Source organism: Panthera pardus, unplaced genomic scaffold (assembly GCF_024362965.1).
Source record: "Panthera pardus isolate Hobbes unplaced genomic scaffold, ASM2436296v1 HiC_scaffold_7, whole genome shotgun sequence".
In the NCBI taxonomy this organism is placed as follows: Eukaryota; Metazoa; Chordata; class Mammalia; order Carnivora; family Felidae; genus Panthera; species Panthera pardus.
In genome coordinates this window covers 39,379,875-39,396,592 of record NW_026527002.1, presented here as the reverse complement: position 1 = coordinate 39,396,592, position 16,718 = coordinate 39,379,875, and the positions used below count along the sequence as shown (strand labels likewise).

Sequence of the window (16,718 nt, the reverse complement as noted above, 5' to 3'; positions counted from 1 at the left end):
GAAAATTAAAGAGAATGTTATGGCTGTTTTGATGATGGTCATTGAGATTGAGGATTGAGAATGGCATTTGTCTTCATGTATCAGTCTGAACATTATTTCTGTATTTCTAACCTTTGCTTTCATTACATAATATCAAGAAATTTCTATTAACATGAATAGTTGAAAAGAATAACGTAACTTTTTAATAGTACAGATCTGGCAACTTCAGGGTAGTCTTCAATTAAATTGGTCACAAAACTGGAAAGAACAGTAGTAGGAAATTTTATTTCACTACTAAATTTTAGTAATATTATATTGATATTATGTAAGGACAAGTTGTAGTTTTTATCATGAATGAATATAAAGTTTCAGTAGCAAGAGCATAATAATCCTAACTATGCATGTACCTTTCACTTTTTATTGCAAAACTATTAGGCTGTAATAAAAATGTGCATCAAATAGGGACAACGATGTCTTTCCTGGCATTTGTAAGGAAAACACACCTATGCTACAGCAGTATATTCACTTTTATAATTCTTTGCTTACAGATATTTAACGTCCTAAATTAGTAGAAGTTCACTACATACATCTGCTTTCCTAACCTATGATACATGTCCAAGAAGTTCAAATATAAGCATAGCAAAGTCAAAAGATAGAAACTAAAGCTGGTAGAACTAGCACTACAAAGCACTATACTGCTTATTTCCATTATATAATAATATGAAATTTATTATATTGTGTACATTAAATTTTTGAAAATAATGTAGATTATGCTTATAAATAGGGAATTGAAGAAAATATTGATTTGAATTAGAATATAAAATGTTAAGTATACATTTCATAACCTCTAGGACAGTTATTAACATATACTAAAAGATATATCAAAATTACCATAATTTTTTTTTTTTGAGAGAGAGAGCACAAGTTAGGGAGAGGGACAGAAGGAGAGAGAGAGAATCTCAAGCAGGCTGTATGCTTAGTGTAGAGCCTGATGCGAGGCTTGATCTCATGACTCTGGGATCATGACCTGAGTCAAAATTAAGAGTCAAACTCTCAACCAACTGAGCCACTTGGTGCTCCAAATCATAATAACTTAAATAGAATGCTAAGAAACGTTTAAATAATTCAAAAAAAGGGCAAGAAAAATGAAACAGGAACAAGTCAAAGGGAACAAAAAAAGAAAGCAATAATAAAATAGTAGACCGAAATAAAAACATATTAATAGTTTAATTAAATGTTAATGGTCTAAGCATACCAATTAAAGGACAGTAGATTTTCAGGTTGACATTTTATAAAATGACCTAAATGTAGGCTGTATAAAAGAAATTAACATCAAATATAATGACATTGGAAGTAAACGGATGGAAAGGCAGCACTTCTTGAATAGAAAGTATCTCAAAGGTCTGCGCCTCTGTGCAAACAATAAGAACAATGCAAAAAAAAGTCAAAATCAACTTTTTCTGAAATCTGGAAATTAATGAAACTCTTACAGTAGTCCAAGGAATGTTTATTCCAGAAAAATAGCTGAATCTCAGTAAGAACATTAGACTTTGTTGGGTTTTAACTGACTTTACTTCCATCTTTCTGTCCTCAACCTTGCAACTACAGTAGTTGTGAAAAAGAGCATCCTGCAGGTACTGCAGGAGGCAGAATGGGTTTGGAGCTATGCCACACTCCATTCTCAGAGAGTTGTCCATATTTGACCTGCTAACTCACTGAAAAGCCTCATTATCAAAACTTGTCCTTATTTGACTGGACTTAGAGCTCACTCTGTGAAGAGCTCTCTCCCAGCTTTTAACAAATAGAGTCAGCGGCAAGTTTTTTTTAACATCACAACTACTTGAAGCAGCATTACTACTTGGGACTAGCAGAAGTTCCTTCGAAAACTATAAAAAACTGGGCAAAGAGATGTCAATAGTCTATAAAAATCTCCAACATAGATTTCTGGGAATCTAGAAAGCCACAAGCCTGTGCAGGGCTATGCCATGTCCAATAAAGACTTGAAAAGACTATAATATTTCTCATCTATTGCTGACCTTGAGAAAGCTAGCAGGAAGTAAAGGCTAAGGCAGAACTGTAAACTCCTGTCAGAGCTGGAAAATGTATACCAACACACACACACACACACACACACACACACACACACACACCACAGAGCCCCAGCAAAAGTGGAAGACCTACTGATTCAAGATATTTAAGAAAATATTTGTCTAGTCTTTAGGTGAACATTAAGCTAAGTGGCTGCATGAGACAAGAATACAGACTTTACATAATGAGACCAAAAGTGTCACTAAGAAAACAAATGCTAAAAACAACAAAAGAAAAGCAAACAGCAGCAATATCATAGGGGGTATATGATTTGTAGAACTGCCACATTATTTGATATGTCCAGTTTTCTACAAAGATTATAAAATGGACAAGGAATCAGCAAAATGTGCTCCATACACAGAAAAAGAATAGAAATTGTCTCTAAGAAAGATCATACCTTGGACTTATTTTTTTTCAAGTTTATTTATTATTTTTCGAGAGAGAGTTGGGGGTGGGGGGGGAGGGACAGAGAGAGAGGGAGAGAGAATCCCAAGCAGGCTCCTCACTGGCAGCACAGAGCTTGATGGAGGGCTTGATCTCATGAACCGTGAGATCATGACCTGAGCTGAAACCAAGAGTCGGATGCTTAACTGACTGAGCCACTCAGGGGTCCCATATCTTGGATTTAATTGAACAGAGTCTTTAAGTCAGCTGTTTGAAATATGTTCAGAAACTGAAGAAAATCATGTCTAAAGAGTTGAAATATGAGAATGATGCCTCACCAAATAAAGCATCTTATTATAGAAATGTAAGTTATGTATACTTAAAAAAAAACAAATAGATTTTCTTGACTTGAAAAATACAATAATTATAAAAATTTTGCCAAGGGACTTCACAGCAGATGTGAACTAGCAGAAGAAATCAGGGAACATGAAGAGAAGCTAATTGAGATTATCCTTTCTGAGAAATGTGAGAAGAGTGAATGAAGAATGACAAAAAATGAACAGAGACCTGTGGGACACCATCCATAATACCAATCTATGTATAATAATAATTCTACAATGAAAGGAGGGAGAAAAATGGTCAGAAAGGATATTGAAAAAATAATACCCCAAAACTTCCCTAATTTGATGAAAAACTTTAATTTTTTTTTAATCCAAGAACTTTAATAAATTTCAGGTAGGATAAACTAAAGGGATCCACACTGGGCCACATTATAGTCAAACTGTTGAAAGTCAAACATAAAGAGTGAATCTTGAAAACAGCAGAGAAAAGTAACAAACACATGACATATGATGTACTGAAAGCAATAGACTGCCAAACAAGAATTCTATATCTAGCACAGCTATCCTTCAAAAACAGGAGAAATTAAGATGTTTTTGGGTAAATAAAACCAGATGATTTGTTAATAGCACACCTGCCCTGCAGGGAAACACTACAGGGAGTCCTGTAGGCTGGAAGAAAGTATACAAGACAGTAAATTTGAATCCACGTCCATAAACAAACAAACAAACAAACCAAAACTAACACCAGTAAAGGTAACAGCATAGATAAATATACTAGATGACTACGTATAGTTTTTGTATGTAACTTTTTTTCTTCTCCTTGCTAATTTATGAGATGCTGCTAAAGCAGTACTGAGACGGTAATTTATACCTGTTAACCAGTATGTTTATAAAGAAGAAAACAGTAACCTAACTTTCTGCTTAAACAAGTTAGAATATGAAGAGCAAAATAATCCCAAAGCAACCTGAAGGAAGGAAATAATAAGGATTGAAATGGAAATAACATACAGAAGAGAAAAACAATAGAAAAAATCAGGAAAATCAAAAGTTTATTATTTAGAAAGATCAACACAATTGAAAAACCTTTAGTTTTAGTTACACTATCTACAAAAAACACTCAAATTACTAATATCATTAATGATATTAGTATGTTACTATCAGCCTTATGGATATAAAAATAGATTATAAAGGAATACTATAAACAGTTGTATGCTAAAAATAGATAACCTGGTGAAACAATACTAATACTACTTCTGATGCAAATCTACCAGACCTCTGATCGTTGCTAGTGGGAATGTGAAATAATATAGCCACTCTGGAAAATGGCGTGGCAGTTTCTTACAAAGTTAAAATATAGACTTGCCATATGACTCAGCAGTCCTACTCTAGATGAATTGAAAGAAAACTTGTGTTCATATAAAAACCCGTACACCTGTGTTTATAGGTAGCTTTTGTAGTATTTGCTAAATACTAGACATAACCCAAATGCACTTTAGTGAGTGAATGGATAAACAAATTCTGGTACCTTCACATAATGGAATGCTAGTCAGCAATAGAGAAGAATTGGTGATACATACAACTTAGGTGAAACTTAAAGGACTTATGCTGAACAAAAGAAGCCATTGTCATATTATTGAAAAGACAGAGCTATAGAAATGGACAGTAGAACAAGGGTTGCCAGGAACTATGGTTAGGAGGAGGGATGGATATAAAAGGACCAGCACAGGGAGCTTTTTGGAATGGGAGAACTATTCTGTACCCCGATTATGGTAGTAATTACATAAATCTGTACAGAAGCATTAAAATTCATAGAACTGTATACCAAAAGGAAAAAAGCTAATTTCACTGTATGTTAATTTAAAAATAAAATATAATAAATAGTATTATAGGATTATATCGGAGAGAGGAAGCATAAATCACTCAATCAGGAAGCTTGGGGATAGAGAGAAAAAGCTTTTGTTAACCTAACTATGCCATAGGAAACGAAAATACAGAAATGTGATGAATGGTGCCATTGAACAGAGAAATTAGATAATTGAGGTCCCAGATGAGCTTCATAGTCTTAAATTATCCAGGTTTCCTTTCATATAAAATGTAATGAGCAGAGGTGCCTTGGTGGCTTGGTCGGTTTAGTGTCCAGCCTCTGCTCAGATCATGATATCCTGGTTCGTGAGTTCAAGCCCTGTGTTGAGCTAGCTGCTGTCAGCACAGAGCCAGCTTCGGATCCCCTGTCCCCCTCTCTCTCTCAGCCCTTCCCCCGCTCGCACTCTCTCTCTCTCTCTCAAAAGGAAATAAACATTAAAAAATAAATAAAATGTAATGAGCAATTGCCAAACAGCTATTTTGGTTGCTGCATTATTGATATAACCAAAATCAGACCTGTGTCCAAGAAGCCATATACATATAAAATCTATATTATATATAAATTATATACGTATGTGCAGGTGTGTGTGTGTATTTTTACTAAGTTAAATACTCAGGAGGCAGGGGCTTCTGTATTTTACATTTTTTTATAATCCTGTGGTCATAGGTATCTTTCTTGAAGCCATAAAAAATTTCAATGTTGAAAACCTCTTTGGGTATAATAGAAATATCTAGTTTTGGTTATAAAGAAATTGACGAAGTCCCCTGTAAACGTTTTCACTTCGTAGACTGAAACTTCATTCTTCAGTCTATACTTTTGGACATCATAGTCAGTAAGCAGAATGCTAAATTAATGACAGATGCACTATTTGGAGAAGTGCCTGGTGTAAATAATTTTTAAAACCATCTATTTATTATAAATACATTTTCAAATGTTCCTATCAAATTTAATATAAATCTAGAGGTATTATTCTCTAAGAGATTACAGGAGTTGAATTGAAATAGAACACATTTAACCAAGAAGTTATACAAGTGAAGTAGGGCGATAAATCCCCACTCTAACATTGACTCTTAGGTATGTATTTGAATCTGTTTTATGACAGACACATCATCCAGAGTAAAACATATGTGTATGAAAAACATTTGGGTGAAGACAATCCTTTTTTAATTTTCCCCCCTTGCACCCGGAGATTATTATAGACCATATATAAAACAATAAATGACTTTTTGGCCTCAAATCTATCATCTTCCAATTTCTCTTTTGATTCTTCTTATAAATTTGTTTTGTAACCCTGAGTGGAAGCATTTGATGTGTCACCATTTTCATTGTTCTGAACTGTTTATATCTCAGCAGGAGTAATGACATGAATAGTTTGACTGTTCAGATGTGAAATCAGAGTGAACACTTGTCAACGCTTTTTCAACAAAATTAAATGTTGCTAATTTAAAATGGGTCAGAGTAATATTTTTCTGTATTTTATTCATTCTATAATTTAAATTTAGACCATTTGATGTACATTTTTACAATTGGCTCATTTCTGGATCATTAAACCTTATCATCAAATAATATTTATTAAGCTTCTGCATGTTCATAGATCCAGAATGACTGCTATATGATAGCAGTTAAGAAAATAACATACACTGACTCTTTTTAAAAAAAAAAACACATAGCTCTTCAGCTAAAGAAACACTTTTATGTATCTAATGAACACAAATAGAGCGTTTTTTCATTACTCCTATCCATATGACTCACTTCTTCCTGCCATTTCTAATTCTAAAAATCTATATGGTATTTTAAGGGCACTTTTGGATCATTCGCAAATACATTAATATTTGCACATAATTTTTTATAATATACTATTGTGTAGATGAACTGCTTTCTGATTTATTTCAGTGTGGGGAAGATGTGGAAACTAAAGTTAGAAGTTGTATTACTTACATAAAGGAGATAGAGGGGAAAGATTTGGAAAGAAACCAGTCATGAAGGAAAAGGAGTAAGATGGAAACAAGGCAAACTAAGGAGAATGTAAAAGAGAGATTATATGGTCATATGCTAACTCCCATAGAGTGACAGATTGTATTTGAGACCCATTGACCCAGTTCTTAATTAAAAGTTTGGTTAACAAAATAGTGTATTATTCTAACGAATGCTTTTGTTATTGTTGTTTGTTGTTGTTGTTAAATCTATTTTCTTCACAGGTTATGTAACTCATTAGTTACATACAGGTTACACACAAACTCAGTTTTGTTATTCATTAGTGGTGTCATCAAATGGTATACAAAAAAGGAAGTTTGGTGATACTAACTTAATTTTTATTCATCTTTGGTAATGAAGTGTGGTAAAGGAGATTGAAACTGTTATCTGAATGTAGCTAACCTACATATTTATCTAGCAGTATTTATTTTGTCCTCTATTAAGAACAAACGAAAGTTAAATATGCATTTTTCTAATGAGATCAGTGACTAAAAGTTAAGTACTTACGGATTCTTTCTTAGTTTCTTATTCACAGAAAACTTGAGGATAATCCTCCAATTGATTATTTGGAAACTTAATATATCATTAATAAAATAATTTGTAATGAGCTCTTATTCTTCATTTAGGAAAATAAAGTTAGCTTTACCTATTAAAGGGACCTTATGTGTACTCATTTGCCCATTTGTTCTTAAATGCTTCCAAAAGGCTTACTGTCTTTACTTTAAACATCTTACTCTCTCAAATAAGTTTTTATCTTTTTAGCTCTTCACCGCACACCAAATCAAAGATGTCTGTTAACTCTTCTTCCTTTAAAATCAAGAGAGGAGGAGAGGTTGACCTTAGGGTGACAAGTTTATGACTTCCATAACTGGGAGCTACTTTTCAACTCCGTGTCCCAGGTTTACTGTATTTAAACATTCTTGGACATTTCAGATGGCTGTTAAACTTGAATTATATGTAAGCATAACTCATTGCCTGAAATTATTTCTTTTTAGGTAAACAAGATTATAAAAAAACCAAACCTATTTTACGAGCAACCAAATTAAAAGCAGAAGCAAAGAAAACAGCAATAGGCATAAAGGTACCTGTATTTGGTAACTTTAAAGTTTGATATATGCATGCCATTTCATTTTCTAAAACTGGATTGCATGAATGTTGAATTCTAAATGTTTTATGACATTTCAAAATCAAAGTCGAATGCCAGAATTGAAGGTTTTTATAAAGAATTTGCTTAATGGGAAACATCATTCCAATTCTGAGACTTGACTTGGTCTTAAAATAAAACACAATGTCGCATAGGGAGCCAGTTATACTTAAACTTGAAATTTATTTTTTCTCTAGCTACTGTGTATATTGTTCAAACAGTTCAGTGATTTATGTGGCCTGAATAAAAAAATTTCTTTCATTTTCAATAAGTTTACTTTTATGGTTATTGAAATTTTAGTTATAATTATATATACTTAGATCATCCATGTGTGTAATTTTACTCTGTGCATTACTATTGTTGCCAGTACTCTCTATTATAAAATTCTAATGATGTCCCCAAACTTGTTCTTTTAGAAAATCAGTGTTTTAACTGCTTAAGAGGGATAAATGCATCTGAGAATGATGTTAGCAGATACTAATCCAATGTGTTAGCACGATGAAGTTCAACAAAATTACATGTACATTATTACTCATGTCCATTTTTTGCCAAATATTTAGAGGTTAATCAAACTGTAAATACAAAAATTAACTTGACAGTTGTGCTGTCAAATGTGCAAAATTAAAGTGACTAGTATATATACTTTATTTAAATATTAAAATGTTAAAAAGAGATTTTGGTTTTATCTGGCAGATGAAAAATCAATTTTTCTAAGTTATAGCTTATAGCAAATGCCAAGGTATTACTACCAAGCCATAACAGCTGTTGAACTGCCAGATGATATATTTGGTTGTCTTCCAGAATTTGCTATTATGATCACGAAACACTGCCTTCTTTTTACTCCTGATTGCTGATTTTGATCAAGCATTGCCGTGTGATACGGTATGTTTTCACAACAACAATCTCAGTTAGTGCTGTTGTGTCAGTTTTTAATGAAAAAAGTGAATTGCCTTTTTGTTTAAAAGAGAGATGATTAATCTTTTGGAGTTTTCTTCTAATTTCACATGAAATTTTATTCATCTGTAAAATTATTTCTGGGACATCATCTTTCTAAAAGTAATACTTGGGTTTGTTTTGTTTTTGTTTTGTGGGGTTTTTTTTGTTTGTTTGTTTTGTTTTGTTTTGTTTTTCAATTAGTTACCTGATGGTTGTCTCTTGTAGTGAGAGCATTATTTGTCATTTTCCACCAAGGCACTTATATCCCTCACTTTTACCTCTCACAATGCAGTGTTTTGGTTTCTTTTGTTTTGTTTTGTTTTGTTTTGTTTTGTTTTGTTTTAAAGAAAGATAATGGTGTAGCAAAATCCACTTGTGGCACAATATAATGAGCAACTACAAATTCGAATTTGAGATATAGTGCAACCACTCATTTACTAATATATGCACATCCTCTTTTGTTTTTTCTTATAGTTTTTGTTATTATTTCAATTTGAGGGAATGACTTTAGTATGAGATAAATCTACCTTACAGCACAATTCTCTAATATCTTTTTAAAAACAATGTAGAATATAAGCAAATTCTTTTTATGAGAAAAAAATTTTTCTGATTTAATTTATGATTTAAAGTATGTACAAAAGAACTTCTAACTGACATCAGAACATAGCTCCTTTTCAATAAGCTAGCATATCATTTTGATTTGTAAACCTATGGTAAACAAAACCCTTAACTTTAAGCATTGTTTGCTTTGCTTGAAAAATTATTTGAAGAGCCCATTAAAATGATATGAAACTTTTTAGAATCAGAACCATGGAGGTGTTTTACATTTCAGATCTGGCATACTAATTAGTTTGCCCTGTCAAACTTTGATTGCCTTGTCATTTTAGCATAGGATTTTAAATAACGAAGTTTCTTTCAGCAATTGCTATTTAATGCTGTTTAATTTCCCCAGTGAGTGATTTTATCCATATTGATAATGTCAGAGAAGCAACTAAGGACTAATGAACATCAAACATGTTTGACTCTTATCTCGTTGATATAGGATGACCATAATAGTACAATATTTTATCACTTTACTACTTATTTTTAGAATGAATCCTAGTTAGGCTCTTAAAATAATTTAAATCTATAGAAAATATGAACAGATGCATGGAATAGAAAAATAACAGCAATATCAACACTGAACACAGAATAAAGAGCCCTAGGATCACATTCTTCTTGCCTCTTACTGTTACCATCGTCTAGCCAGTCTGAGCTGGCATATTTGCAAAATGGCGAATATACCATTCCCTCACAGGGATGTCAGGAGAGTTAAATAACACAATGAGAGCACTTAACATTGAACCTAGTGCACAGAATTCACTTGTGAATGGTTAGCTGATGGAGAAGATATTTCTCTGAATTAGCCATTACTGGTTTGTACAAATAAGACTTCCCTTGGGTGTTTGTCATTGGCCTTCAGATCCCCTGCTTCAACTAAGTCTGTGTTGTGTCATTATATTGTATATTATAAAATGTTCTCGGTTTTGCTTTGGAGATACCAAGATTACTGTTAGAAAGTTTTCAAAGTATTGCATCATTTTAATATACTTTATGTATAGATTATATAAATCTTACTCAACCCTTCATTATTTATTTAGAAATGCTGTAAGTATTACAGTGTTGTAGAACCTGTAAGAAAGAAAGATGAGTAAGACAGGAGATTTCCTTACCATATAAAATCAACAGTATTGATTGAGAAAACTGGGACCAGCGATATAAAGAACTACACAATGTAGTCTTTATGCTCAAAGACTTTTAGCACTTTTTTGTAAATGTATGTTTGGTGACAGAAAATGTTTTGAGAGACCAGTAACGATTCAGAATAAGATGTGACTATTACTGTGTCAAAATCTAGAATTAATTTCTTTTTAGAAGCTGTTTTATTTCCTATGTCTTACCAATGTTAACAAAATGTTATAATTTATGACCCAGTATGAAATGAGTGCCACCTAAAAAATATTTGTACAACTAATATTTGCTATTTGGTTGATGTTCAGTTAGATTATTTTTCAAGAACTACAACATGACTAAAGTTTTTTAGAGTGTAAATACCCATGTGTTCTAGTATTTAGGAGGAAAAAGATAATTTATATGTGTTAATTTGTTTAAATGGCTTATTTGAAAGGTATAATCATAATAAAAGAATAAGGATCAAAAATGTAATTTATTTGTTATACAAATAAAATATTCGAGTGTCAACCATATCCTGCGAACAACCTCTTGGGATGAGCCATCTGGAAATGTTAGTTTTTTGTTTTGTTTTGTTTTGTTGGTTATTTCTGATGTAAAACTAAAAATGGCCAGGAGGTGGGGGGTCATAAATGCCTACAGGTCTGTAAGTTATGGTTAGTGTCACCAGCACCCTGAAAGCAGTATTTTCAAATTTTACCATTGTTTTAACCCTTTACACATCCAGTCCCCACAATGCTCATTTCCTCAACAGAATAGGGACATTAAAAAAAAAAAATGATGCTATTCCTCTCCATTCCTAGCCCAACCTCCTGCACCATATATTCAATAGAATTACTTGAATTAATGGATCCTCTGAAGTTGTATTCTATGAATGTTCTCTGCTTTCTACCCTTAAAACCCTTTTTCATGCCTCTGGATAGTCTGAAAATGTATAGTGTAGATGATAAAGAGTTGTTTGAAGGGACAAGGAGCAGTTGAAAAGCAGCAATTAGAGGTGATTATCAAATGAGATGGAGATGATGGCCTCCAATCAAGAGTAAAAACTACATTCTCGCTTGAAGCTTGTGCGGACGGTGACTGCTGTTGGACAATTTTGTTGTCCACTATACAGAACAGATGGAGTTTGCAGTTGTGTGTCACTTGTTTATTACAGCCTCTTAAAATTAGTAGCTGTGTAACCAGATGGGTCTGGGAGCACAGCTGTGGGTATAAGAATATAAATGAAACCTGTCTGATGCCGCCATGCCCTTTCGAGATGCCAGTGTTCCAACTGCAACAAAGAAAAACTCACTTTCATTTGACATTATATTGATGTATCAGATTTAAAAAAATCAAATCTTACAAAGACAGTTGACACTGACTCTGTCAACTCCATGATTCTCATCGGTTGCTTATTTTCATAGTTTGGAAATCTAAGTCAATGTAACTTTGAAGCTAAATATCTGTATAAAGCACCCATTTGTAATTTCAACATCCAGGTAAAAATTTCGTGTTGATTCTAAATCAAATTCATTTTAATGTTTTTAAAGTTTATTAGGGGGCATATGTTGAATGATTAATTGTACATTCTGATGAAATGTAAAATATATTCATGTAAATGCAAATAAACTGCTTCCCCATAAAACAATGCCAGGAATGGGTGTGATACACAATTGAAAATTAGAAAGGCATATTAGGCTCTTTAGGGTATGAAACTGGCATTAGTTGCTCTTTTTTGCTCTTTTTAGCTAAATGATATATTAATATTGAGAACATTTCTTAATGGTGTGTGTGTGTATACAACATAGTACATACCATATATTTCATTATACATGAAGTTTATAGACTTTTTAAGAGATAATGGGATTTTTCCCATAATAAATACAGTAAATTTTCGACCTCCATTTTAATTAACTAATATGACCCACACCAAATCACCAGATGAAATATTCAGAATCACCCTTCACAGTTCTGATAAATTACACCGTGTCATCCTCCACGAGCTAAAAGTACTGTTTTGTTCCCCCACATTATAAACTATAGGATTTAGAGTTTAAAAATTAGAGTTTCAACAAAATAATATTTAATAAAGATTTGCAGAGACATTAGTTAGAAACTGGTTGTCATAGGAGTTTCTTCCCATTAGAAAAAGAAAGATAGATGTTTTAAAAATCTGTGTCCAAAAGCTATAACTAATAACAAATGTATTGAAGCAGTAAATAAAATTAGGCCTACTCCACTAGAGAACAGGCAAACTGTGAGCATGAACCACACTGCTTGCACTGGCGTCTTCATATCCAAACTATGCAAATATTAAAATTACAAATTTTAATTTTGCTATGAGAAAAACACAAACAAATTAAATGGAAATAATAGTAGGAATGAGTCACCCACTGATGTACTTGTCATTGCAGTGCGTGTTGTCAGGTACAAAATAAGTTACTTTACTTCATGACAAGAAGTGATAATCACAAAGAATGTGATTATTAGGTTCAAACTATTATTCTAGATGATGGAATTATATGGTGATTTTATCTGATGAAACTCATAACATTAACCAATCTCTTCATCAATTTCAACCCTACTTTTTTTTTTTTTTCTTTTTTCCTCCTCAGGAAGTTGGCCTCGTACTTGCAGCTATATTGGCCCTCCTACTGGCTTTCTATGCTTTCTTTTATCTCAGACTGTCCACAGATGTTGACCCTGATCTGAAACCAGATGAAGATTAGCTGAACAGCAATCAATGCATTAAAGGGAAATAATTTCATAAAAGCACCCCTTGGGACCAATACTTTCTAAAGTACTGAAACTGGAACATCTTGGATTCTTTCTGCTGGTATTTTTAGTTTTCAGAAATATCTTTTTAAATAGTTGCATAGGATATCAAGAAAAGAACCTTACCTAGCAATGTAGTATAATGTATGCTCCCGGATACTTTTATAAAAATCTTTGTACTTTGACAGGCAACCTATTCATGGTGCGTTTAGATAAAATGGAAAACAGATCCCAAATTCTTCGGATGTCTTAGCCAATTTATGTGTATAACTTCATCGCTTACAGATTACTAAATCTATTTTTGTTCCATATACATCATAAGTAAAAGTATATATCCTCATTTACAGAAACATTCTCAAATCAGATTCAGAGCCTAAGAAGGAATAAAAAGTCATGGGGAATTTTTCATTTTACAAAGAAGCCCTGCTTTCTTTCCAGACATATTTTATATCATTAGAGGAACTATCTGCACATACATCTACAGTAATCTTTTTCCTTCTTTGCCAACTGTTCAGTGCACATGTGCTCCATCAGAAATGGCACCTGGATGACAGAAGCTCAAAGAGTCACATATGTCTCTAAAATAGAGTTCCTTTCCTCCTGGGCTGTCTGAACTGGTGTAAATACAAAGTTCAGTTGATCTTGATTTTAATTAACTTATTATTCTATTAATATAAACTTGGAGTTCTATTTTAATTATGTTGTTCTGACTGCTTGCAGTATCAGTTTGCCCCTCTTGTTAGGGAGATATGTAACAATCTGTCATTTAATTGTGCAGGTTTTTTTTTTTTTTTTTCCACATAACAGTAACGAAGTCCTACCTACTCGGAATAATCTTCTTGGGTTGCCTCTTAAATCTGAACTATACGAAGTGGGTTTACAAAATTACATTTTGTCTCTTGAGAGTTAGTCAATCACAACTGTTTTGTGAAAAATAAATAATGAAAGAAAATGTATGCCTCACTACTCACATAGGTAATTTTTTGTTTATATAAATTTTCAAGATATTTTGCATTTGTTGGAGTATAATAATCAATGTATTCAATATTTTTACTGGTAATGGAGTTTTTAAAATAACTTTAGAACACACGAATACATAAAGCCTTGAAAATGGGAAAATATGTGTCCACAGCACATTTGTTAGCTACTATTACCTTATAGAAAGAAGCATAGAAAATTAATAGTTTGAAACATGTGCACAAAGGGTTTTATATCATATACATTGTATTTATGAAGAGCAAATAAAATGTTAAGGTTGTTTTCATATTTGCCAAGAGAAGAAAGACGTTGATAAATTCCCTAGATCTTCTTTGAGACTTTTGCAGATAGTTGACGATGACTGTATAGCATTATGTTCTGTAGAATTTTTTCAAGTAGCATAATTTATTTCATCAACGTGAAAACAGCCAAAAGTTCCAGGATCCTCACAGATCATTTATGCCAAACATCTGAGGGCAAAATTTAGCCAGTGTTATTTACTGGATTCTTCTCCTTGAAATCACAAACTCATGAGACAGACCAAGAGTTCTTATACACTCACCACAGCAGACCAATCCAAGTGGCATTTTTAGGAAAGGTTGCAGCATTTAATGCCATGTGGTATGTCTGTTCGTGAAGTGGGTGGCAAGGGAATATCCAAGCTGGCATTTTGGATATGATGGGCCTTTTCCTTTCCTGAGTGACACGCCACATGTCAAGAAATACTGCTTTTCCCTCACTCCTATCACATTTACGTGAACAATTTTCACTTAGTTCTTTTACCTCCCATATGGTGTTAAAAACAGTCATATCAAATAAAGATTATTTCTAATTTCAGTAGTAGTTTAAATGAGAAGATATATAATAATTTGTTTATTAGATACCTATCCAAGTGAGATATAACAGAATTCACAGTATTTAAAATAGGTGAATATACTCTTGGAAATGTCTGAAAATTCACTACTGTGGGAAAAAAAATGTTACTGTCCCCTTCTGTTCTTGAGGTGTTCTTTTGAGGGGAAAAAGTTGTTTCTGATAGTAATAAATATTAGTTTATACATAGTATAATTACAGGCAGGTTTCATTACCTCGTTTTATCGATACCCTGAGTCTCTGGCTAGTCCATTTGTATAACTGACCTTACGACGGCTCCAGAGAACCACAAGTCCCAAAGGCTCAACATTGACTTTAATAAATAGCAGGTAAACAGAGACAACAATACAACACCGTTTTCATGAAATGCACATTTTTCATATTCGTATTGTCTGGGAAGCAGCCTGCAGAGAAATCCCAGGTTGAAATCTGGTTTGAATCTTTGAAGACAGAGAGGTGATGTTCGGCCTGCATTTTCAGGGGACCACACTTCTGAACAGTGAGCGGTGTTTGGCATAAATCTGAGACTGGCACCAGACACAAATTTCAGGCATGGGTTTTTCTCCTCCAGTAATTCACTGCTCAGAGGAATCCAAAAGACAAGAACAGAAAAATTGAGGTGACTTTTCAGAATGTTAGAATCTATTTGTTAACAGGGTCTGCAGGATAAATTTCAGCTAATGCCGTAGACTTCACATCCAGCCTCAGGGATACTGTGAATGAAGTTCAAAGAGGTGCTGGTTCTTATTTTGCAAAATAAAGCACATATAAATTCATCTGAGAGGAGATACTGTGAAAAGATAACCCCATCTAGGATTTCTTTTAAAACAAATGAACAAAAAGCATATCATAGGACCGATACGGAGTTTGTTTTAAGTTGGCAAATACTTGAAGATTTTCAGTCTTTTTAATTTTTCAGGAATACTTCCACCCCAACCAGTGATTGCAAGATCCTGAAAATATGTTCTTTTCCATTTCTGTAATTCCAGTAGCATAGTGATCTGCACATATTTAATAAATGCATGTTAAAATTTAAGCTAATTTCTTTTAGTCCTCTCAGAGTCTGGTACAGTGCTGCATGTAATAGATGATCAAAAATTATTTGCACAATAAATAAAACTTAGAAATCACTATATTGGTTAACTCCGCATTTAGCATTTATGGTCATTGGATGTACTAGGACAAGTACATGTTTCAACCTGTTCATTTTAAGATCAAGACAACTAGCGTTAAATTTGCTCTAGAACGGAAACATTGCTCTTTTCTAGGAAATCGAATATGTTATTTTTATCACTATTGTTGAGAAACACACGCAGTGTTTTAAATTTAACTTAGTATACATCCTCACGCCCAACAAAAATAAATTTTCATTATAATGCTTAAATTTATGTGAGCACTAAAGCACTAGATTTTCCAGATTCTAGAATGATACAGTCAGTGATAATTCAGTAGAGTAAATTATGCTTTATTTAGGCGGGCTTCAGAAATAAAACTTCTAGAAATTAAACTTCCAGCCTTTTTACGTATTTCATCCATAATGTAAGGTTGTTGAGCCAGAGATAAGCACACTTACCTTGGACTTCTCTGGGGAGGTTCCTACCACTTCTCCCTTAGCAGCACTGCCTTCTTTTATTAGAACTGCTCCAATGCAGCCTAGATAGAATGATGT

General features: G+C 33.1%; 1 protein-coding gene across 4 annotated transcripts in view; it reads left to right on the top strand.

Annotated features, from left to right (window-relative positions):
* Nucleotides 1-16,718, top strand: part of TRIQK (triple QxxK/R motif containing) — a 285,666-nt gene that overhangs the window by 70,685 nt on the left and 198,263 nt on the right. For 2 of the 4 annotated variants that reach the window (XR_002081102.2, XR_008420075.1), the window contains exons 5-6: nt 7,626-7,711; nt 13,039-13,259. Coding sequence is in view for 2 of the 4 variants with exons in the window: in XM_019453445.2 (XP_019308990.1) it covers nt 7,626-7,711; nt 13,039-13,152 (200 nt within the window). In the remaining 2 variants the exon portion in view is untranslated. Of the gene's footprint in view, nt 1-7,625; nt 7,712-13,038; nt 16,181-16,718 lie in introns of those variants that run through there. The other 2 variants (XM_019453445.2, XM_053896582.1) reach the window with 2 other exon arrangements.